Source organism: Eublepharis macularius, chromosome 12 (assembly GCF_028583425.1).
Source record: "Eublepharis macularius isolate TG4126 chromosome 12, MPM_Emac_v1.0, whole genome shotgun sequence".
NCBI classification, from domain to species: domain Eukaryota; kingdom Metazoa; phylum Chordata; class Lepidosauria; order Squamata; family Eublepharidae; genus Eublepharis; species Eublepharis macularius.
The window spans coordinates 64,930,114-64,955,027 of record NC_072801.1 but is presented as its reverse complement, the minus strand read 5'-3'; the positions used below and the strand labels follow the sequence as shown (position 1 = coordinate 64,955,027).

The window sequence follows — 24,914 nt, the reverse complement described above, 5'->3', positions numbered from 1 at the left end:
TTTGTATTGTTCAGTGGGGTCAGAAGGTAGTATTTTATAGAATGTTGTGTTGGAGAGTTGTCTTTCTGCTTCTTGTATATAATTTTGTTTGTCCATGATGACAACTGCTCCGCCTTTGTCAGCTTCCTTGATTACGATGCCAGAATTATTTTGGAGGCAGTTTATGGCCTCTCTTTCTCCACGGCTGAGGTTCTGCTTTAGGTGTTGTTGTTTGTCAATTATCTCAGCCTGAGCACGTCTACGGAAGCATTCAATGTAAAAGTCCAATGAGGAGTTACGGCCCTCAGGGGGTGTCCATGTGGAATTCTTTTTCCTGGAGTTTTGTAACGATGGTTGTGTATTGCTGGGTTGGGGGGTGGGGGCTGCTGTGATGGTGTCTGTTCAGTGCTTTGTTCGTCGTTTTGTCCAGCAGAGTGGTTGAAGAATTCTTTCAGTCTTAGGCGTCTAAAATAGGCCTCCAGGTCTCCACAAAGTTGTATGGTTTGTGTGGGTCTGGCTGGGCAAAAGGATAGTCCACGTGAGAGGACTGATTCCTCTGCTGGGCTCAGCTTGTAACTGGAAAGATTGATGATGTTGCTTGGATCCCAAGTGTTTTTGCTCTCTGTTGCAGGCAGGAGTTTTGAGAATTTCTTCTCCTTCTTGTTCTGTAATTCAGTGAATAGGTTACAATAAATAGTTTCTCTGGTTGTGGCAAACATCTCCCAGTTCCTGGTCTGTGCAGAGGGGGTGCACTTCATGGAAGAGTCTAGTTCAGAGAGCTCTTGCTTGATCCATTGTTGCTTGCTGTACATCAGTCCAATGAGGTGAATTAAGAGTTTCCTGGAGTTCTACTGGATCACTTCCCAGGTGGGTCTGATCTCTCTGCCTCCTACTTTGTTACCTTAATAATACCCCAAATCTCCTGCCTGGGGCAGCTGCCTTCCCATGCCTCAGGGGCAGAACTGCCTCTGCATGCAGGAAATAGAATAGCACCAACATGTACATTCTTACGATGGAAAAATTCACATATGGACAATTCCACACAATGACCATTTACATGCTTTCTGTGCAGGAAAGGTGTAACACACGAAGCAGACCAAAGACCCCGTTCAGAAGCAGGGCTATTCTGTGAAATCACAACTAACGTCTTTAGGGCAACTCACCAGGATTAGAAGAGGCTGCAAAGCGAGCTGCTTCACTTGCACCTGTCGGAGGAAGAGCAGAGCAGAGCAGAGAGTGGGGGACAGCATCTTGCCCTGTGAAATGAGAGAGATGCCCAGAAAATGTGGATATAATGGAACAGAGGATGCTTTAGTTCTGTATAGAAGACTTGCAAGGGCAATGCACTCCACAGAGAGAATGGAGGAGGAGCCTACCTCATAGGTGGACTGTTGCAACTCTGTCCTCCTGCCCCCCTCCCTCGTTCCTACTCTGTGCATGGCCTCAACAGCCCTGACTCCCACAAGTGTAGCTGGCAGCAGGTACAGTGCTGAAAGGGTGGGGTGGGGTGGAGTGGGCTTTGGCAGATGTGCTGGCACTATATTGCCCTGCTGTCAGCATGATGCCATGCCAGCGTCACGCTTTGCCCTGCAAGTGGGGAACACACTTTTCTAGCCACGTTGAAGCAAGCGGCGTGGGATCTGAAAGTGCCCCTTTTCACACCACTTGCAAGTGTCATGAAAAGGGTGGCTTTCAAACTTCCCACCCTGCAGCTTTTTTCCCCCATGGGAGAGGGAGGAAAGTAGTGGAGTGGGAAGTTTGAAAGGAAACAGCACTTTTTTGGCTGTTTGCGAAGCAATCCGAATTGCTTTGGAAAGCTTTGATTTGGTATTTCCAAATTGGGCCAGCAATGCTAGGCCCGATTCAGGAATCCCGAATCTTTCTGAATCAGGCCCGATTTGGGTTTTTTTCCAAATTGCACACCCCTAGGTAGCATCTGCCTGATATCAGAAATGTGACTGCATTGCTCTGCATTGGCTGTGTGCAATACTCACAGAGGTGTGGGTTACCTGCTACTCCCTGCTCAGTAGATGTCCTTACGGTTATTTTGTATGGTAGCACAGACATTTCTGACTCTTGAGCTTTTGCTTTATATGGATTATCCTTCATGGCTGGCACCTTCAAGGCTGAAAAACACATTTCCCCATTTAAAATGCAGTCATACACAGCCATGTGACCAGAAGGCTATCATTACCCCATTCATAATGTGAACACTGGAAATAGTGGACTGGATTCCATGATCTGTCAACCTAAGGCACTGATGGTAGTAAAGCTTCCTCACTTTGGGGTTGCAAGTCCCACATGGATTTGGTGAGCAGAAGTGAACAGGGCTCTCTCCATTTGGGATTTGAACCAGAAGCCTTGGCTAGGCTTTGTCTGTGCCTTTCCACTGTGCCAGGTATGTCTTTGCAGAGTACCCTGCCTGCTCTATATGGTTGATTATCTATGGCAGGTATTTGTTGTGTAGGTTCTAATCTAAGAAACTTGGCTGCAGTCAGTCACTCAAACCCTTCTCTGCAGAGCTCCATGGAGGACCTTCACTCCACGACTCTTGCTGGATGCCCCAAAAATGCTTGTTTCAGAGGGGAGAGATGTGTTTCTTCCCTTGATGTATTCCATACATAGAGCTAAACTACACGATACAAATTACATGTGTAGAGCACGTGATTGCACTTACAGGGGTTTCCCTGTTACTTTCTTGTTCACTTGCATTTTTAAGCCACACAGGAGTAAATGCCGTGTATGGACTGGCATGGGTTTCCTCCCTGTTCCTCTGAGATGATGGATGGTATCACGTGATGTACCTTCTCTTAGCACATGCTCAAAATTTCCTCAGCCGTACAGAGCAAATTTGATAAAATTCAAATATTGTTTCCAATGGAAAACTAAATTTGGGGCTTACCAGGGGCTGAGGGGTCAATTTTTGACATAATTTAACCAAATTTGCTGGGGACCTACTCCTAACTGTCCTCTAACAGCCCCCCAACTTCCATAAGATTGGACTTCAGGCAGCCATTTTATGCCCCCTCCCACAAGAAGGTGCCTCCAGCTACCTCCACTCTCCATTATTCCCTATGAGGAAAACTAGGGGAACTCTATAGGGGGCTGGGGTGATAGTTTGCAAGCAAAATCCACCAAATTTGCAGGGGCCTACTCCTAACTCTCCACTAAAGACCTTCCAAGTTTCAGGGGGGGGGGGTCACATTTCCCATTGGAAACAATGGCCAAATGTTATCGAATTTTCTCTGTACTGCTGAGGAAGATGTGAGCATGCATAAAGAGAAGGTGTATCATGGGATACTATCCCTCATCTTCCCCCATGCGGACCAAAATTTGTGCTCTGCACCAGCAACTCATTGATTATGACCGTGGAAACTCACAAATGCAGCTACACAAAGTTACAGGACACGTGCATTGACTGGTTACAGGACATGTTCTCAGATTTGGGAAAGGTCAACACAAGCACGTTGGAGCGCACACACTTCTAAACACTTGCACAAACACACATAAGTTGTCTTATATATTTTGGCCGATTGGGTGTGAATACATTAATCCACATTGGTTGCCCAAGTTTGTGTGCGCTACTCACACTGTGTCTCAGAGGTATGTTTCTGCAGTTCAGTTAACAAACGCTTGATTTCTTCCAATCGTATACCTGTAGAGCTGACACTAGATAGGCGCTGGTTGACTTTTGCTGGATATGCATTATCCTTCAGGGCTGAAAAACACATTTCCCTCTTTTAAAAAGCTGTTACATACATAGTCATCTAACTAAACGCTATCCTCACCCCATCCACCATGTGAACACCAGAAATAGTGGGTTGGATCCCATGATCTGTCAGCTTAAGGCACTGATGATAGCAAAGCTTCCTCAACTTTCTCTACCCTTGGGGCAACAAGGTCGATCCTGCTAATTATCACCCAATTAAACCTTGTATCATCAGTCAGGAAATTATACTCTTCCCTTTTGTATCAAAGATTACTGGAATGGATCAAGACCAACCAGATCTTAGGTTGGGAACAAACTGGCTTTAGGAGAGGATTTTCCACCACTGATCACTGTTTAATTCTTAACGAGTCCAGTAGCACCTTTAAGACTAACCAATTTTATTGTAGCATAAGCTTTCGAGAATCAAGTTCTCTTCGTCAGATGCCTGATCAAAACTGGGCAGATACAGAAGAGGAGGGGAGAAGAGAGAGAGAGAGGAAAGAAGGGGACATATATCACAAGGGGGCAGAATGCAATTAGCGTGGAGGCAATCAAAACATTCCTTTGCTTGGAAATGTAAACATCTCCTTTTGGTGTGCAGTCAGTTTGCCGTACTAGTTTGTAGCAGTGAAAGTATCCAATTCCTATGTAGTATAAGCCTTCGATAACCACAGCTCTCCCTGCCAGCTGCATCTGACAAAGAGAACTGTGGTCCCCGAAAGCCCACACCAGGCGTCACTGGGCTCCCCCAGATCACGCCTCTGTAAAGAGAATCTGTTACCTGTGATAATGTGATAACCATTCATAGTCTCTATTCAGTCCCAGCTTGACAGAGTCAAATTTGCATATGAATTCCAGTTCAGCAGCCTCCCGTTGGATTTTGTTTTTGAAAGGTTTCTGTTGAACCACAGCGACCTTTAAGTCTTTGGTGGAATGTAATCCAACGTTGTTCGTTGTTTGTACAAAGCCCTTTTTCAAACTCTTTTCGTAATCAAGCCCCATAAATTTTTATCTGATTTGAACCTTTCTAGAAGTTTAGCATAGAAAAACCATTGACATTTATAACCTTTAGCTATTAAACCTTGTTTTCAGTTTACAATCTCTGTTTGGTAGTCCTCTCACCTCTATAAAATGCTTTCTGTGTTGAAATCCAAAGCAGTGTCTTCTGTGATAATCTCAGTTTATATTGATTCCAAATTCTCAAGATGGCTTTCCTAATGTAATGACTTTTGAAATCTGCATTGACCTTTACTTTGTCATACCACAAATAAGCATGCCATCCAAATCTCAGGTCATGAACCACCAATGTCCTCTCATTTCTTAGAAGCATCCATTCCTTCATCCACATTAGACATGCGGCATGGGAACCCTAAGCTGTTTCTCTCCTTCACATCTTAACAAATTTTATATTTAACTTGGTTTTTTCCCCTTGCCATTTAAAAGTTGAAATATCCTTTTCCACTGTTTAAATGGTACATCTGAAGTTAACACAGGTATGGTTTTGCTATTTGGATCTCGGTGATTACAGAATCTTTTGATCATCCTCTTTGCCAATTTATATGTAGGAAACAGGCATTCCTTAGTGTGTCACAAATGTAGACAGAGGAGCATAAACTTGCTGGGGGAGAGGAAATTTGCAATAATCTCCCCCGCAGTCTGGGTGGAATTGCAAAGTTCCTTTCCCCCCAGCAATCTCATGGTCCTCTGGTCTTTGAAAACTTATTTTAAGATCTAGCAGATTCCACCCAGGGGGAGGGGGTGGGACTAAAGGCTTGCACCCATAAACTATACTAGAAAAATGCTTCTTATCTAATTTTGCTTGTATTTTCAACCTTCCTCTTTACAGCAATCCCAAGAGTTTCTTTTAAAACTACAGTTCCCAGGAAAGATTGTGTCACCTGACACTTGAAGAATATGTGCCAGATGTCTTGTGTAGATAGACTCAGAGCTAAACTACATAGTGATGCATGGCATGTGTTCTTTACATGGCAGGTGATGTAATGTTACCTGGGAAGAGTAGCATTACAAAAAATGGCCACTCAGGAGAGGAATGATTATCACAGTGCCTTCCTCTGCCAGGGAGAAGACCTTCGTTCATGCAGATGATTATGAAACAATTTTGTTTTAGTTTCACCTCTGCCCCCACTCTGCTTGCCTGTGGAAGACTGGGTCACTGGAGGCGGAGGAAAATCAGCAGGAGCAGCTGCCTCCATAGCACAAAGCCATCACTGGGACACTGAGAGATCTCTGTCTTTTGGTGCTACACCTCTGAAGATGCCAGCCACAGCTGCAGGCGAAACATCAGGAACTACAATGCCAAGACCATGGCAATACAGCCCAGAAAACTCACAGCAATCATTGTTCTCCAGCCATGAAAGCCTTCAACAATAAATCGCTTTGATTGCTCAATTTTCTTCATGGAGGTAGCAGCGCCAACCAAACTTGCTGCAGACTTGGAGCAGTGGGGCTGGTTGCTCATAGCAATCCATTTCTCTGCGAAGATGTGAGGGTCTGGCTATTCCAGACCAACAAATTGCCCCGAGCAACCAGTCCTGCCACTCCAAGTGTGTGGCTTGGGTTTGGTTGGCACTGTTCCCTCCACACAGAGCACAATGTGGAGAAAATTGAGCAAGCAAAGCAACGGCTTTGTGGTACGAAGCAGCTATTTTTGATTATTTTCTGAAATTGGCCCTTTCCTTTCCCCAGTGGAGGACGGCTGTGACAATCATTCCTTTCCTGAGTGGTTGCTTTTTATAATACTACACATGCCAGGTAAACTTGTCTGATCTGAAACTTAAAGAATACGTGCCAGGTGTCATGTCTAGCTTCGCCCTCAGAGACACAGCATTACTTGGGATTGGCTGAAGCAGGTAGTCAATCATACAGAGGAGGCTGGCTGAGGTCAGACCTTATTGCCTAAAAATATTTGGGATCTCTGGACCATTTTCTTTTACCCCCATTTTGGAACAGAATGGAACCAGAAGATGACAATAGCATTGGGAAGGGGTAAAGGACTCCTCCATTGCCTTGGTGCTGCAAGGAATTCTGCACACGCTCTGTGCAACCTGCTGCAATCTAGGTAAGGTATATTAAGGTGAAATACCATACCGTTTTTATTTTGAAAGTGTCTGTTTTTTGTTCTCTTCCCTGTATTTTGTATTTTTACCTCTTGTTGCTGGGCCCCCATAAAATCTAACACTATCCTTCCTTTTTTATAAAGCTGGGGCATTCCACAAAAATAGAGTTCCTGATTGTTTCCGCAGCTAAGATTTCCTGGATGAGATTCCAAGAAGGTTGTTTTAGAATCCTTCCTTAAGTTTTACTTTTCCTTTTAATTCCATTCCCAGGACTAGCTCGGGTCCCAGACCACAAAAGAAGGAACGTTGCCAAATTCATCTTGTCTGTTACCTGAATGACTTCTTTGGAACTTTTTGGCTGCTGCAGGAGCTGTGACAGAACAGAGTGAGAAGGATTCACTTTATGCTGCTAGAACAGAGTGAATCAAAATGGGCCCTTGCAATCTATGACCTTAGGGGAGCTGCTTTCCATGGAACCCTTGGTCTAAGGGAATCCTTAGCAAGGAAAGTCACCCCCCCCCTACCTTCCTACTCTAACAACTACATAACAGAAGGCTAATTGGGAAAAAAAATCACAGCTTGCAGTTCACCTTGCAATGAACAATGCCAGTGTTGAAGTTCAACTCTAACCCAGCCGAGGATACAAATTTCTTCAGCTTGTACTGCTCAGCTATGCTCTACATTAGGCATCTTTGTCTGGCAGGTTCATCAGCAGTTTAGGCTGTAATTTCTGAAGTGTAATTTTCTAGGGTGCCTGATTCTTTCGCATGAATATTACTTGGTCATGCACCTGTACTTTCTATTGCCCCTTTTTACCCCTTTTGGACCCAAACACTCTCTCCCAGTTTCTTCCCCTTTCATGGTAAACCCTTTTGGCTTCCTTAGTAGAATGTATTTCTCAGCAGATATTTCTCTGAATCTCTTCTCTGTATGCCAGATGGCCTGGACACTACATAGTTTACTATAAGGTATTTTCCAGGGTTTTCACCCTGTTACTTAGTTATTGTGTTAGGCCTAAGCTGAGCTGTTCTCAGGAGGTAACTGAATGGTGCCCTGGAAGCCATGGCACCTTCCAGGGAACCCTTGGTCTAAGGGAGGGTCCCAGCAAGGAAAGTCACCTTCTCCCCTTCTTACCCTAAAAACCACATAACAGAAGGTTAATTGAAAAGCATACAGCTTGCAGTTCACCTGGCAACAAGGTAGGACAGTGCTGAGGTTCAAGGTCTGTATTAGTAAAATATATAGCTGGATCTGCAAAGAAAGGGAAAAAAACAGTGTGGTGTTTAAGGATCATGATAACAATCTGGATAAATTTGGAGGGAGACCCTGATCACTTTGAGATGTTCATATGTGTGACTCTGATGCTAAATCTGTGTGGTGATGATCACTCCAAAGTTCAGATTTTCCTATCCCACCACACACATTTCTTCAGCGTTTACTGATTAGCCATGATCTACATTAAGCGCTAAGGTTTGCACAATTTCTCTCCAGTCCAGGTTGTCATTTCTGAAATGTAATTTTCCTAGGGCACCTGAATATCAGATGTCAGATGATCCATAATCCGGGGACCTTGCTTCTGGGAAGCTGGCACAGTCAAGGAACATCGCTTCAGCATCAAAATTAAGGAATCAAGGTGACCTGGGACGATGACATTCCCAAAATTCCCTTTTGGCTAGGTTGCGTTTGCAGCATTAAAGATGCAGTTAAGGCAACCCTTTTGCCAATGTGGGTGGCTGAATGAGAACTGAATTGGGGTGGTAAGGTTGCCCAGAGTTCAAGTGCTCCCAGATGATGCTGGGGAGGTATTTTAATACTGACATGCTTCTGATGTGCAAGAGTAAAAATTTTACAACTGGAACTGGAAAGGAATACAAATTCTTTTCTGGTTAACTGAGCCCAATTCCATATTGAGCATTGGGTTGGGTTGGTCCGGTATCACTGCTTTTGAGATATTCCTGGGGCACACTGGAGTGCCTGAGTGACCCCTTCAAAGCTATCCTTTCCAGGGCATTGAATCATTTTAACTCTGTACAGTACAGGGTGCATCATCATCATCATCTTCATGTACTGTATTCTTCTGCTTACTCTTGTGATCATTCATTGGGAAGTCCTGAGATCCCCAATCCTATTGGCATTATTGGGATTTTGAGAAAGGGTGGTGGGTGCCATCATAAAATATTTCCGGGAGTAGTAATAAAATATTGGGTTGTTTCCAAGCCAAGTGATATCTCATGATGAGTGAGTGTGTAAAGTTAACTTATTGCAACCCCTTAGGATAGCTGTGAAGATTGTTTTAGAATCCTTCCTTAATTTACTTAATTTACTTTCACTTGTAAATTCCATTCCCAGAACTAGGCCTGGTCCCAAATCTCAAAGGAAGGAACGTTACCAAATTTATCCTGTCCATTACCTGAATGACTTCTTTTTAGGTCCGTTTTCACTGCTGGAGAAGCTATGAAAGAACAGAGTGAGAAGGATTCACTTTATGCTGCTGCAACAAGTGGATCAAAAAGGGCCCTAGCAGTCCATGACCTTGGGGGAGCTGGGCTTTTCAGGGAACTCTTGGTCTAAGGATTTTCCCTGCAAAGAAAGTCACCTTCCCCTCTTTCTACCCTAACAACAGCATAACATAAGGTTATTTGAAAACCACGTTGCAGTTCACCTTGCAAGGAAAGAAGGGAATGTTGCAGTTCACAATCTGCACCTTTTGAAAACATAGGAAGAGGTGTAAAAAGAGAAACAGTGAGCAGTTTAAAGATCAGTAAAACAAACGGGACATATTTTAGAGTGACCCTGATCATTCTAACAAGTTCATAACAAGTTCTAACAAGACTCTGGTCTGGAGCATGTTTCCACAAAAAATAGTGTTCCTGATAGCTTCTTCAGCTAAGATTTCCTGGATGAGATTCTATGAAGACTGTTTGAGAATCCTTCTTTAATTTAGGTTTTGCTTTTCCTTGTAATTCCATTCCCAGGTCTAGCTCTGATCCCGCATATCAAAGGAAAGAACTTTGCCAAATTTATCCATTACCTGAGTCAGTACTTTTTGAGTCCATTCTGGCCGATGCAGGAACTATAAAAGAACAGAGTGAGAAGGATTCACTTGCTGTTGCTGGAACAATTGGGTCAAAATGGGCCATAGCAGTCTATAATTTGGGGGGATATTTAGTGTTGGTAACCTTAAACAAGCCATAGGGCATTATATACAATCTTCTTGTAAACTTATAACAATCTTTTTCTTGGTATAACAATTCAAACCAGACAAGACAACCAACAGTAATCTATCACATAATTCAAAACAGCAGCAAAATAAGAATATCAAACACCATCATGTAAAACTAAAACCAGCAATCAAAGATCATAAATAAATGCTCAGAGCAATAAAATCTTAAAATACAGAACAGCGGAATAAAACCTTCAAAAAAACCAATGTTATAAAAGCAGGACCATGACCAAAGTACCTCGTGAGGTGGGAGAAATATCCTTGTCCAGAAGATGAGAGAATAAAATGTCTACAAAATTGTAAAGTTGATGCTAGTCAGATTCTTGGCATATAGTTTTGGTGCTGCTGTGCAAAAGCAGCGCCGGATCCAGGCGCGCGGGTGCCCGGGGCAAACCTTGTCCGGGAGCTCCGCACACGCGCAGTGTGGGCACTTCCGGTGCTGTGTGATGATGTCACTTGTGACGTCATCACGCAGGGCGGGAGCCATGCGTGCCTGCGTGGCAAGCCAGCCACCCCAGTGCCTGGTGAGCCATGGAACTGGTGGTGGCGCGGGCATGCACTGGGGCAGCTGGCTGGCTTGCCGCACATGCAGGACCTCCAAGCCCTGCGCTCAGGAACCCTCACAGCAAGCTCTCGCTGCCAACAGCTCCACAGCTCACCAGGCGCTGGGGTGGCCGGCTTGCCGCGCGGCCAGCTGAGTGCAGGGCTAGAAGGCCCATCGCGCAGTTAGCGTGCCCCACTGCCCTGTGCCGCCCGCCCCAGCCCATGATGAGCTGCAGAGCTGGTGGCGGTGAGGGCGTGCGCTGGGGCAGCTGGCTTGCCATGCTGGTGGCTGAGCACAGGGCTGGGAGGTCCTGTGCACAGCCGCCCCATCAGCAGGGCTGGTAAGGGTCTCCCAACCCTGCACTCAGCCTCCCAGGCAGCTGGCAGCCACTCCCGGTGCCCCCTCTTTGGCGGCACCGGGGGCAGGCTACCCCCTGCCCCCCCTCGATCCAGCCCTGTGCAAAAGACCCTGTTTCTGGTGCTCAATTCCTTCACATGTGAAAGCAAAAGCATGTACTGTAATGCTTCTGAAGATAATTTCAGCTGGTGGGCTGACTGCTATGGTGTTTCAGAACATGTAAGGCTTTGATGGTAATAACCAGCTTTTGAATAATTTCCAGAAGCAAATAGGTAGCCAGCATAAATATTTTACAAGTGTTAAGATGTGATCTCTGCAGAATGTGCCTCCAAATAGCCTAGCTGCTGCATGTTGAACTAGCTGAATCCTCCTAACAGTCTTTTCACAAGGAGCTCAACCTAATTGTACTAGTCTGACCTACAGGTAATCAGAACATGACCAACAGTGAGACTTCCGGTTTGGCTAATGGTGGGCTGAAGCGGTCCAGGGAGCTGGACCGTCAAGAGTGACTGTTTTGAGCAGGCCAGGTGCTCAGATCACCGGCTGCCACTTCTCTCCAGGCAGGAGAGGAGCCAGAATGCTACAAGTTCCAGAGAGAGCGAGATCTCTGCGGGGGGGAGGGTCCAGGACGATGGATCTCCCACACCGCTTTGAGGTACTCTCGAAGAAGGACGAGCTAACATCTCTGCAGCACTCTTTGAGTCATTGTTCGGCATAAGCCCGCCAGGACCCAAGCTTCAGAACCAGATTTGGCTAATGGGTAACGAATGAGGCAGCACGAAAGACCCAAACGGAACAAATTGAGGTAAAAGATTTTTATCTGGCTTTCGGATTTAAAAAGAGAAGGAAAATCTCTATTAAAAATGAAAATTGTGGACTGAGGTGATAAAATAAGACAGGAGCAAGACACCTTGAAGGAAGATTTGAAATCTGAAAGATTATAAAGCGTAAAAGAAGAGAAAATAACTTTTGTTTATGCATATTTGTGGTTTGGAGAGAGATAGCTGGCTGTGAGAAAAGGGGAGGAGGTGGAGGAACGGCTGAGCAAACATCGCGAGAGGACGGAGCAAGAAGAACACCGAGTGGAACTGCCTAGAGAGGCTTGATTTGGAAAACAAGAAGAAGGAAGTAAAGCAGCAAAGAAGTTCCCGAAGAAGCAACGCGAGATATAGCAGCGAGAAGGCAAGTGGAAGGGGATACTCATCACTTTGAACTACCTTAAAGTTGCCATAGAAACTCTCCGCCCGATATCTGGTGAGATTAAAATAATACGAATATTTAAAGCAAAGGATAAAGAAGATGTCGGGGGGGGAGAAATCTAGTGTGAATTTGAAGAGAGTGGAGAAGAAACGGCAGGCTGCTATGCGATCAGCTATAAAATCGTTGGGAGAAAAAGTTGCAGAGGGACACAAAGCGTTGATACAACATATTCGGGAAATGAATGAAAGTTTTATTAAAAGCATTAAGGATATATTTAAAACAGCTGTGGAATTGAAAGATGAAGAGCAAGCAACTAGTCAGACAACTCAAGGAGACGAGCAGGCGGCAGAAATGGATTACAAAACAGCAGGATGTAAACAACAAAAATGCGAGGGGCGAGGAGAAACGGAGCAGTACTTGCAAAAAGATCTGAATGAAGATGTATTAGCATTTTAAAGAATCAAGTGCAAGGATTAACAGCAAGCATGAAAGAGAGAGCCATCTCCAGTTACTTCAAGTGGAAGAAGCTACTAAGTGATAGAAGAATTCAAGTGAAGAAGAAAGCCGAGAAAAGCAATACAAATACAAGAATCAAGTTACAAGTGGGAGTTACTTAAATGACTAAGGCCACAGTTTAAAGTCTGAAGAGTTTATTTTTCATTTCTTAGAATTGGGATGTATGGGGTTTTTAAGGTTAAAAGTCAATGGAAGAATTAGTAAATTAGGTTAAAGTGAATAAGGGAAATGTAATGTATAGTTAATTAAGTAATTGATATTAAATAAATTTATATATAAAATGGTAGAAGGAATTAAGAGGAAAGCAAAATTGTTAATAGTCCTTTTTTATTATTGTTTGTCTATTTGTAGAACTGGGATGTATGATGCAAATGAAATGTCGTGAGTTAAATGATAATGGAAAGTTAACTATGCAAATTGATACTAAGTAAATCTACATATAACTGTAGAAGGAAATAAGAGAAAGGTTAAACTGTTAATTTTAATCTATAGTGTTATTTGGGAAAATATTAAGTTAAATGTATTTAGAAAAAAAAATGGGAATTATAAACGAATGGTTTGAAGAAATGTATATGAGCAAAAGAAATATGTTCTGATGGCTTTTTAATAGTTTATTAATGGTTATAGAATTGTATTAAGCAATGGTAAGTTAGGATTTTACCTCTAGTACATAGGGACAAAGGAAAAGTAATATAGAATAAATGATAAGAAAATACGGGACCGTAGTGCTGTCGGGAGTCTGCATAGAAAAGGGGGGAGGGGAGGGGTTGGGAGGCACTTAGGGACAAAGGGAAAGGTATCTGTAAGATATGAATAAATTGTATGTCAACCCATCCAATAAAAGTTGTTTAAAAAAAAAAAAGAGCATGACCAACAGTAACCAAATCATACTCTTAGTTCATGTGGTGAGCTAACTGCTGTGGATAAAAGGTATTATATGCCATAGAGGAGGTCCATGCCTCCATCTGCAAGCCTGTATGTAATAGGAAACTGCAAACCTGATCCTTAAGGGGCAGTGGAACCTCATCCAAAACAGGCTGACTACACAATTCATAGTTGGCTTTATTAACCAACAGCACTGCAGTCTTATTTGGATTCAGTTGCAATTGATTCTCACCTAGCCCATTACTGCCTCCAGGCACTGGTTCTGGACATCTGCTTTCTTGCCTAAACTCCAAGAGCTGGGTGGTATTTGCTTACGGGTAATGCCTCTGTACAGATCTCCAGTTAATAGTTGAAAACAGCTGATAAAGAATAGAGTGGGACTTGCAGAATTTCATATTTCCAATACCATGGGGCCAAACTTTTCTTGCCCAGAATTTCTGGAACCAGTTTTCCTAGTAGGAATTCAACTAGCCAATTGTAGTATCCGTAAGACCCACTTTAGACAACCATGGTCAGTGGAATCAAAAGGTGATGAGAAATCAAATAATCAACAAAGTCGAACCCTGGTGGCCTTTCTAATAGTGAAGGTTATCAACCAAGACAATTAAAAATTTCAGTACAATACAAGGGTGAAAGTACCTTAAAATTCTTGTGGTCCTGTCTCTCTTGGGAGCCTAAAGCAGAAGATGTGCGATACTACTTCAGCCACTTTCTTACCAGTACTCAGTAGGGACTTGTACCAGCTTATTTTCAACTCTGATCCTATAATTAGACCTGAAATCAGATAGAAATGCATCCAGATAATCCATTTCATTTGAAGAGAGACTGGAGTTGTATTTATTTACTTTATTTATACTCTGCCTTTCTCCCAGTAGGGACTCAAAGTGGCTTACATTGTTCTCCTGTCCTGCATTTTATCCTCACAGCAACCCTGTGAAGTAGACTTGGCTCAGTGTGTGACTAGCTAAAGGTCAGCCTGTGAGTTTCCATGTCAGAGTGGGGATACAAACCTGGGTCTCCCAGATCTAAATTCAACAAACTAATCACTGCAGGGCCGATTCCAGACAGCCCTCCCCCCTCCGAAACGTCGCGCGTCGTCGCACGGAAACCGCGAAATATTGCGTTTTCTCGCACGAGTTTTGCGCGGCGTCGTGCGATGTCGCGCGAAACTCGCGCGAGAAAACGCGATATTTCGCATTTTCTGCGCGACGACGCGCAATGTTTCGGAGGGGGGAGGGCCATCTGGAATCGGCCCAGCTGTTGCTTGAGCACTTTGTTCAGAAAGGGGATATTTGCCTCTTGTTGATAGGTATTCAGCTCTTGAAAGTCAGGTGGTTCTCACCCTTTTGTACTTTATGCCCCACTGTGATTAAAAAAGAGAAGAACATTTAATAAGCATTCCCATTATTATATTTATGATTTAAAGTAAAGATATTAAAAGTACAATGGATAATCCCTGGCAGACAGGATTTTTAAAAAGTAGCACACCAAAGACATTTGCTGGTGGACAAGGGAAACAGGACATGGCAAAGGTCACCATTGACTAATTCATGGTGTTGGGTCAACAGGAGATGACATGTCATATTTACAGGTGGACACAGGATTGAGGAAAGTGAATTCTTAGTAATTGTTATGAAAATCCTGTGTCCCACCATTTACAGGCCTTTTGTTAATGCATTGTTTGTATAGGAAGCACGTTCAGCTTCTGCCATTTCATTTCATATAGAAGTATATTTGCAGCAAAATAATAAATGTATCATTAGCCCATGTGAATATTTATGCAGAGGGCTTACACTGCTGACCACCACAGAAGTCCCTTTTGTGCAGCAAATGTGTCATGCATGAAGCCCACTTAAAAACACAGGAGGCTTTGGTAGGTGTGCTGTTCTGGGAATTAACAAATTCATTTCTTTCAGCAGCCAAAGGACAAGTTATCAATGACTTCCTTTCATCTGCAGGGGGAAAAAAGTGGAGAATGAGAGAGGGCCTCTCACACCAAAGATGTACCTTAGAGAGCTTGGACAGTGAAACTGAACATGGGACTCTGCCCATAATTCAGTTCTCCATAGAATGTTTAAAATTTTATTTTCTCCATCTGTAATTTTGGAATCCAAGATCATTTTATATATTTACTTACTTATTTATGTTCTCACTGAGGCTTGAGGCAGTTTACACAATTAAAAACAATACGAGCATAGCAGTATAATACAATTAACAATACAATAAAACTGGATTACAAAATTATGGAACACCACATAAAAAACAATATTCTGCATACAGTAAAACAATATAGTGCATACAACAAACAACGAAATAGAACTGGACTACAAACTTCGAGAAATGCCTAAGTCAGAGTTTTAGAACTACTGTGTTTATTTCTTTAATATATAACCCTCCTCACATGCTGCCTCCCACATAACCCCATATTCCTCATTTCTATTGTGGAAAATATTCTTTTCTAAAGGAAGCTCTTTCTTTTATACGGCTATCACTATTTCACCCGTGCTGCTTCCTGTTCACTGATCTTTTCCGTAATATAAATGAATGTAACGTTTTCTACAGTTCTCTTCCCATTAGTATTCCCATTTTCATATGATGGGCCCAATATAGCCTGGGGCAGTCCCATGGCATCCATGAAATCTTGAATTTGACCTGAGAAACCAGAATGGGCACAGTCAGCTTAGTGCGTGGTAAGAGGCAGGAAGAAGTGGCTGTCTTAACCAAGAGAATACATGGTGAGAGTGTAAGGAACTAGCAAGCTAAAGAAAAGCCTCGTTTGTGGACATAAACAGAGGCGGCTTTGGATGAGTAAAGCCATTCAGAACTGGGGTCCAAACTGGAAAAGACTATTAGCCAAGGAAGGATTCTGCAACGCACATTCAACGCATACTTTGAACAATCAAAGTAATAAAAATGTAATCCATGGTGCATGACTTTAATGTACAGTAACTGAATGCTTGGGAAGAGCATTCACTACCCTTCCTACTCATTGGAGTCATCCCTGAAGAAAAAGGGGTTTGAACATAGCCATGGAGAGATCAAATCATATCCCTGAAGCTTTTCAAAATCAATAGCTATGGGGTCTATCAGAAAAGAAGATGGCCAAAACTAGCATAAATACCAGTGCATCTCCTGCCTGTTGCCCTTCAGGTTCCAGAGCTTTCTCTGTCCCTTCAGGTTCAAGAATGGTCACCCATTGAACAACCAGGTTCTGAGATTTCCCATGTGCAAGCAGCATTCCCCGCACAAAAATAGCATCTGCTCTTAAGGAATCCTGTTCATGTAGTGACAAATTCATGGATAGTGAACTTCTTTGATGCAGTGGAGGAGGTGCATTGCTATGCGATAGCATCAGTTGCTATCCATCTGTAGAAATCGACAAAGACAGGCTTCTTTGTAGTTTTTTGCCGATCTTTTCTCTCAGCCAACTATTGCATGCAATTAAGTCCTACTATTACAAATATTCAGTGATGGGACAGGCTGGAAGAGAAGGAGTGACTGACTGCACTTTTTAAAAGCCTAGAAGTGCTGTACAAACAGATGAAGGACTGTGAAGGATTAATTCTTCACAGAAATGTAGTCTTCTTGATTAACATGCTACTCCAAGGAATCTGATTGGGGAGCATGGGCTGAACAAAGACTTAGATGCTTAGGAGAATGGAGTCTGATATCAGCCCCGACTCAGAGCAGTTTAACACAGACAGGTGAACTGTGGGAAAGTTGACAAGGAAATTTGGGAAGTAGGTGCAGACTCCCATTCAAGCCAAAGGAAGGGGATAGACCTTTTGGTGAGAGGAGAATTTCCCTACCCAGCCAAACAGGGAATTAGCTCTGAAGAGTGAAGAGAATCTTGGTCTGGTGTGGTAAGGGACTGCCTTTGGAGACCTTAAGAGTAGACATGGGCACGAGCAGCATTACTAATGGAAAAAAACCATGAACAGGCTGCTCAGCTGCTTGCAAACGGGCCGTTCATGATGCGCCATTCCAGCTGAACAGGCAGTTGGCACAAGCCTTCTTCGTTGCACTCAGCCGCCGTTCGGGAAGCTAGACACTCAGGCACCTACAATCAATTGCCTCTGTCTGCACTCCCTCTGTCGCCCCGACACCCAGTCAAAGGCAAACTTAGCTTGATGGGCAGGTCTTCCTTCCAAGTGTGGAGCTGCAAATCGATTACAATTGGTAATGTGGGAGCAGACACTAGGGAGGGGGGGTGTTCTGTGGCCATGGGAACTCCAATCTCATCCCTGCAAACCCTGTTAGGCAGTTCTGACTGCAAACCACAGGCCTCCTGCATTTCTCAATGAGTCCTCAGCTTATAAAAGGGCACTGCGCTCCCAGTTCTGGTTTCACTTTCAGCAAGCAGTGGAGTGGGACAGAGCTGTTAATAGCATTTTGGAGAAGAGAGTGGGAGAGTGCATTGGAGCTGGGCTTTTTTCTGTGTGGTGGGTGGGATAGGGAGCTATCCCCTCTGGTTCCAGGGCTGCTGCCAGGCCCTGGGGCCAAGCTCAGTGTGCACCTCGGCTGAGGGCTCACATTATTATCACTGCCTGATCTGGTCAGGTCTCTGGGAGTGTTGGGCTAGGGCTCTAGCCCCTGTCTGTGCTCCAGGGCTGCTGCCAGGCCCTGGGGCCAAGCTCAGTGGGCACCTCAGCTGAGGGCTCACCCTGATTATTATTATTATTACTATCAGTATCAGACAGTGCCTGATCTGGTGGTCAGGTCTCTGGGAGTGCTGGGCTAGTGCTCTAGCCTCAGCCTCCTGTTCCAGAACTGCTGCCAGGCCCTGGGCCATGCTTAGTGAGCACCTTGGCTGAGGACTCACCCTGATTATTAGTGCCTGATCTGGTCAGGTCTCTGGGAGTGCTGGGCTGGGGCTCTACCCCCTCCCTCTGGTTCCAGGGCTGCTGCAAGGCCCTGGGGCCAAGCTCACTGGGCACCTTGGCTAAGGGCTCACAGTGTTCTCTCCTTTTCTGTCCTCCTTAATTCTAGTTTGGTGGAACAATGAGTCTTCCTGTTGTGTTGGTCGCCAAGGGTGGTCGTGGGGTGAAGTGCGAAGGTAGTCCTCCTGTTTTACTTGTGGAAAGCTGTACTGAGTGTGGCTTGTAGGCAGCAGAGAGTCCTCCTGCTCCCCCAAATTCACCTCTGGGGGCTGTGGAGGAGGCCAAAGAGGTCTTTCTGCTGGGGGGGGGGAGAGGATCTCTCTCAACATTTTGCAGATGGGTGGGTGACGGATCCCTGGAGGAATGGTTTGTGTTTTATGAAATATCTGTCCCATCCCCATCCCAAACTCTCGGTGGTGTCCCCGCCTGCAGTCCACCCCTCACCCTGTCACCCGTGGCCAGCTCCACAGTGCAGCCTGTAACTGTTTGTCCTCCTTCCCCTGGGACAGTTAGCAGTCCACATTTCAATTCCTCCATACGGAGGCACTTTCTGGCCCTTCCTAATGACCCCTGTGTGGTGTGGTGCCATGCCTGTGACATCCTAGTGTGCAGGGGCAAACCCCAAAGCACCTCTCTTCAACGGCCCTGACTCGGCACCTGAAGACGCTCAACCCGAGCCTGTGGTCTCCGTCCTCGCCCAGCAAAACATCCGTTGGGGGGAGAAAGGGGGCAACCAGATTTCCCAGAATTACAACTGATCTCCAGACTTGTTATACTTGAGCAAAATTGCTGCATAATATGCTTTCATATCCTAAAATGGTAAAGAGGCTTATAGACACTTTTTATCACCTTTCTAATGATAAGCTGGCAAAAAAGAGAGAGGGTTTAAATATTTGAGTTGATTTTTAAGGATGAGGATATCTGTGTGACAAAGATTAAGAAGAGCGGCCTCAATCAATCACTGGCTGAGAATGTCAGCTGATCATCCATTCGTTGCCCCAGTAGTACTTTTTGTGGTGCTCCCTTGAAAGGTGGTTAGCAAAGAGATATCAGCTGTGGGGAGCACTGGGCTTGCCAACTTTTAAACAGGTCCCTTATAATATCAATTTGATCTGCTGTAAATACCAAGCAATGTTATTTACCTCCATGCCATTAAAAGCTTCACCAGCTCATTTCTGTACATTAGGCCTCTATTTTAGAAACCGGACATTTTCTGCAGGCCTCTTGACAACTCTAGATTCACGACACTATAGTATTTAGGTAAAATGGTTAAATAAATGCAGAGAAATACAACCTCAGTAACGATAAACAATGCAGAAAAATGTGGATACAGAAGCTGAGGGCTGATTGTTTTAAGAACAGTTCTGGGAATTGTGCTACAGAAGAAATGACAAGAAGTGAAACAGTTAACATGACAGGCAATTTCTGAAAGGGAGAGTCATTATAGTTACTAACTTCAGACAGGGAAATTCCTGGAGATGTGGGGGATGGAGTCTGAGGAGGGCTGGGTTTGAGCAGGGGAGGGCCCTCGGTGTAATGCCTTCAAGTCTACCTTCCCTAGCAGAGCAGCCATTTTCTCCAGGGAACTGATTTCGGAAATCTGGAGATCAGTTGTTATTCTGGGAGATTTCCATGCCCCCCTGGAGGTTGATAACCCAATTTAAGCTGAAAGTAAAAAAAAAAAGGCTCCATGAAAACCATTTTTTTTTAGAAATAAGATGGAGTGATAAACTAAGCTATGCTAATGTACCACAGAAATACACAATACTATACACAAAAGATGGCATCAGGGAGAGAAGTTCAAATCCTGCAATTTTCAGTTAGATTTTCCTCTTCATTCCTTACCAGATCTCTGCAATTCCACAAGCCCCTCTGCCAGATATTCTTGAATGCTTCTACAGTGATCTCTAACCAGCCATCCCCATAACGATTCAGAAGGCAGTAACTCCAGCTTATACAATCTTCATTTTCAAGCCTCCAGAAAGAAAATCTTGTCTTCAGTTCGTTTATTTGTTTTGTGAAGGCCTCAGCTCATCTTTGTCCAGCTTTGTCGGGTCATCAGCAGCAGACAGGCGTTCTTAAACTATTCCATTTCTGCCCTCCAAACAAACTGTTCATAAACCTAGCAGACTAGCATTAAGTAGTTGCTGCTTTGCTTCCAGACTTCTAAACTGAAAGTAAATTTTTCACCAGCACATGAGATGCCGTTTCCTGTGGTTTTTTAAAAAAGCCCCTTTCATATCTTCCCCACTAACATCCTGGTTTATCATGGACCTCAGGGCTGTTCTTGAGCAAATTTCTTGTTTGTATTTCTCTGGAGCTGCAGTTCATGGAAACCCCAGTTATAGTTTATTGTTGCTGTAGCTGTTAAATAGTGGGTCCAGACTCTGAAGTGATTTCAACAAGCTCTTTATTCAGCAGGAACATCTCTGAAACACAGGCAGCAAGCTGCAAATATTTATATACAACTTCAACCCCCAAATCACGCCCCAGCTTTATTAACGCTCAATAAGAATCACCTAACTAGAAGCCCTTGTTTGCATCAACTATATACATGGTAACTTATTTACAGCATAGTGATTGGTCTTTATTGTGCTGTTATGATTGGATGCTGCCAGCACTAAACAACCAATGACAATGCAGACTTCAGGAGCCTTGTTTGTGATAGAAGCTCGACCGATACATAACACTCCTCCCGCTAAGTCAGAGTTGACCCCTCAGCAAATATAGTCCCTTGGGGGTGGGGAGGAACCTGAACCCACTGGGAACATTGCAAGTCCGCCAGAGGCAGAGGAGAGCTCAAGGTTGGTGGTTGTGCCGGCTGCAGTACCATGGATGGCCCGTGTCACAGTTCCGAGTGGCTCTCAGATGTAGTGCTTGCCTCTGGACCCTGTAGGGTTGGTGTCTGAGGAACCAGTGGTGTGATTTCGTTGTCTGTCTCCTGTGTCACGGTGTTTCTCAGGACGCTGGGTGTAGGCACGCCTTCAGGCTCCATTGTCCTTGCTGGCCATCTGCATAGGAGCTGGTCCAAGTGGCACCGTAGCCTCCTGCCGTCGGCCACGACAACAGTCTACGACACTGGTCCAGTTACTACTTCTACGGATGCTGGCACCCACACTGGGCCCTCACTATAGTATCGGGCATAGACCAGATCTCCCGGCTGAAAGGTACTCACCTCTCTGTCTGGTGAGGGCTGTTCCTTGGGGGATAGGTTGGGTGCAGCCTGTCCAGTGTGATTGTGAGCCTTCTGTTCATGAGAAGCTCGGCTGGGCTGCAGCCTGTGACAAAGCTGGATGTGAGGTGCTGCTGTAACAGGAAAGCAGACAATCACATCTGCCAGTTGCCTTGACTGATTCTCCGGAGGCTGTCCTTGGTTGTTCTTACCATCCATTCCGCTTGCCCATCGGTGGATGGGTGGAATGGGGCTGACGTGACTTGCCTGATGCCGTTGTCAGCCAGGAACTGCCGGAATTCTGCCGCCGTGAACTGCACCCCATTGTCAGACACCAGAGTCAGGCAACCCGTGTGTCGCAAACAGCCGACAAAGGGCTCAAATAACTACGGCAGTGGTCATGGCAGAGACAGGAACAACCTCTAGCCACTTCAAGTACGAGTCCACGATAATGAGGAATGTTTGTCCCTGGAATGGCCCAGCAAAATCTAGGTGGTGTCTGGACCATGGTGCCCTTGCTGACTCCCATGGGTGCACTGGAGCTTGTGCTGGGGCTGGGCGAGTCTCTTGGCATGGCTTGCAGGTGTGGACCCACTACTCGACAGCCTTGTCCATGCCCGGCCACCAGACATAACTGCGGGTGAGTGCCTTCATGCGCATGATGCCTGGATGTCCATTGTGTAGTGCCTTGAGCACTTGTTGTCGCAGCTTAGGAGGGATGACAACTCGGTTTCCTCACAGCAGATAAACCTTGTGTATGGAGAGTTCATGTTGCCCGTGGAGTATGGCTGGAACTCTTTGGCCAAACGGCCCTCTGGCCACCCCCTCCACACCCAGTTGACCACATGAGCAAGGGTGCAGTCTTTGGCAGAGTGAGCAGCTACATCAGAGGCTCGTATCGGTGGACTCGGCAGGTCTTTGAGCAGCAAGATGTGGTGTGCTGGTGAGGGGTCAGCCCCTGTGTTGGGCAGTAAAACAAAAGAGGAGCCTTCCACCAGAGGCCAATTAGTCACGAATGTGGCATATACAAGCTCACAAAAATTCTCAAAGAATATAACAAGGCAGGTACACCAATAGAATGTCTAACAAAACATGAGCTTTATCTCTTTAATTACAAAGTTTAGTCTTTTTGCAACATAAACTTAATCTCTTTATACAACAATGTTGTCTCATACGTAAATTGCAAAACCAAAAGGAGAGTTCCCCCGAGGGAGCGGGGACCGGGAGAGTTGAAGCAAACCGAGAGTGTCCATTAATAAATACTTATAAGGGCACACAGTCCCAATTTTTATGGACCACGGTGTATAAAAATAGTGATAACAGCTTGAGTGTTAGACCGTTTCATAAAGCCACTGATCGTAATTCATATCAGGCATATCAGTCTTTCCATCCACCGCAATTAAAGCAAAATATCCCATATGGTCAATTATTGCGGTTGAGGAGGAACTCTTCAAGTTACAATGACTACAGACAAGAGAGCCTTTCCATGCTGGCCGTCTTTCGCAGCAGAGGCTACCCCCCGAATATTATTTATAGGGCAGAATCCAGGGCATTATTAAGATCAAGGGAGGAACTGTTACTCAGGACGGAGCGAGGACAGAGGGAAGCTGTCAGATGGGCCATTGACTACACTCCATTTTCAAAACAGATCAGCAGGATTGTCCGGAAACATTGGTCATTAATCAATGACATTCCGGGTTGTGAGAACAGCCCACTGATAGGATTTAGGAAAACAGCTAGTATCAAGGATTTGGTAGTGCATTCGGCTTTAAAAACCCACATAGCTCCCACTAGTGGTCATTAAGTCCCTGTAGGATAGCTGCGGTCATTGTGCAGCATGTAAATACATCATGAAAGGGGATTTGGTTCAAGTACCTGGAATGAAGACACCTATCAGGTTACAATTTTTCATTACATGCCAGACAGCTGGAATTGTATATTTGATTTTATGCCCTTGTAATAAGGTTTACATAGGCAGCACGGTTAGACCACTTAGAGTTCGTATTTTGGAGCATGTATCTAGGACTCGCAATAAGGTGTTGCAGGCTCCTCTCACTCTTCATTGTTTGGAACACAATCATGGCGCAGAGGCCATCAGAATCATCGGGCTATTCCAGGCCAGTAAAGGTGAGGGCTTGCAAAAGGAACTGTTACATAAGGAAGCCTTTTGGATCCACACCCTTGACACCTTGGTTCCTAAGGGTCTTAACAACGAGATTGTTCTTAAGTGTTTTCTGGATTAACCTTACAGGGGTGGTTTGGACACAGCTGTTACAGTTTTGTTAGATGAGATTCACATTTAGGTAGATCACCCTCCTTGGAGTACGTCAGATAGCATCGACTGTGCGCCCTTATAAGTATTTATTAATGGACACTCTCGGTTTGCTTCAACTCTCCCGGTCCCCCCTCCCTCAGGGGAACTCTCCTTTTGGTTTTGTAATTTACGTATGAGACAACATTGTTGTATAAAGAGATTAAGTTTATGTTGCAAAAAGACTAAACTTTTAATTAAAGAGATAAAGCTCATGTTTTGTTAGACATTCCATTGGTGTACCTGCCTTGTTATATTCTTTGAGAATTTTTGTGAGCTTGTATATGCCACATTCGTGATTAATTGGCCTCTGGTGGAAGGCTCCTCTTTTGTTTTGCTTGTTGTAACCAGGGCTGGCCCCTTTGTTCTTTGTTACCCTGTGTTGGGCAGTGGCAGGTGGCTAAGGGCATCAGCATGTCCAATTGCTTTACCTGGCCAATGCTGCAGTTCATATGAGCAGGCTGACATGAACACAGTCCAGCGCAGCATCCAGGGTGGGGTGTTTATTTGTCAGGAGCGAACAGACCTGTGGTCTGTAGCGATGAGGAAGTTCCGGCTGTAGAGGTAATCATGGAACTTCTTTATGCCTGCTACGATGGCCAGGGCTTCCTTGTCTATCTGGGCATAGTTGCGCTCCACAGATGTCAGTGTCCTAGAGAAGTAGGCGATAGGCACTTCTCGCCTGTTGGTCATCCTGTGGCTGAGGACAGCCCCAATGCCATATAGTGAGGCATCGCAGGCAAGAACAAGTGGCTTCCTTTCATCATAGTGTGTTAGGACACTCCCAGATGACAGCAGGTCTTTTACTGCTTCGAATGCTGCAGCTTCTTTTCAGCCCCAGACCCAGGGGGCAGAGGAATCGAGGAGTTGATGCAGCGGTTCTGCAACTGATGCTTTGTGCAGTAAGAAGGCATGGTAGAAGTTGAGAAGACCCAGGAATGATTGCAGTTCTTTCGTTGATCCAGGAGGTGGTGCGCTGCGGATAGCCCGGATCTTAGCTGGTGTGGGATGGATGCTGGCTGCGTTGATAAGGAACCCCAGGAACTCCACTTGTGGAGTCC

The 24,914-nt window shown here is 44.8% G+C and overlaps 1 protein-coding gene and 1 pseudogene across 3 annotated transcripts in view; both read right to left on the bottom strand.

The window, feature by feature from the left end:
• The window catches only part of LOC129338334 (uncharacterized), a 90,851-nt gene extending 70,317 nt beyond the window's left edge, over nt 1-20,534 (bottom strand). For all 3 annotated transcript variants that reach the window (XM_054992468.1, XM_054992471.1, XM_054992470.1), the window contains exons 1-9: nt 20,216-20,534; nt 14,130-14,264; nt 9,797-9,838; nt 9,176-9,217; nt 7,954-8,016; nt 7,097-7,135; nt 3,569-3,697; nt 1,989-2,105; nt 1,143-1,235 (exon numbers count right to left, since the gene is read on the bottom strand). In XM_054992468.1, the coding sequence (XP_054848443.1) occupies nt 1,143-1,235; nt 1,989-2,105; nt 3,569-3,697; nt 7,097-7,135; nt 7,954-8,016; nt 9,176-9,217; nt 9,797-9,821 (508 nt within the window). In that variant the 5' untranslated portion in view covers nt 9,822-9,838; nt 14,130-14,264; nt 20,216-20,534. The remainder of the gene's footprint in view (nt 1-1,142; nt 1,236-1,988; nt 2,106-3,568; nt 3,698-7,096; nt 7,136-7,953; nt 8,017-9,175; nt 9,218-9,796; nt 9,839-14,129; nt 14,265-20,215) is intronic.
• A 1,163-nt stretch (nt 20,535-21,697) lies between these two features.
• Nucleotides 21,698-24,546, bottom strand: LOC129339546 (uncharacterized protein K02A2.6-like; annotated as a pseudogene).
• Between the last annotated feature and the right edge of the window lie 368 nt (nt 24,547-24,914).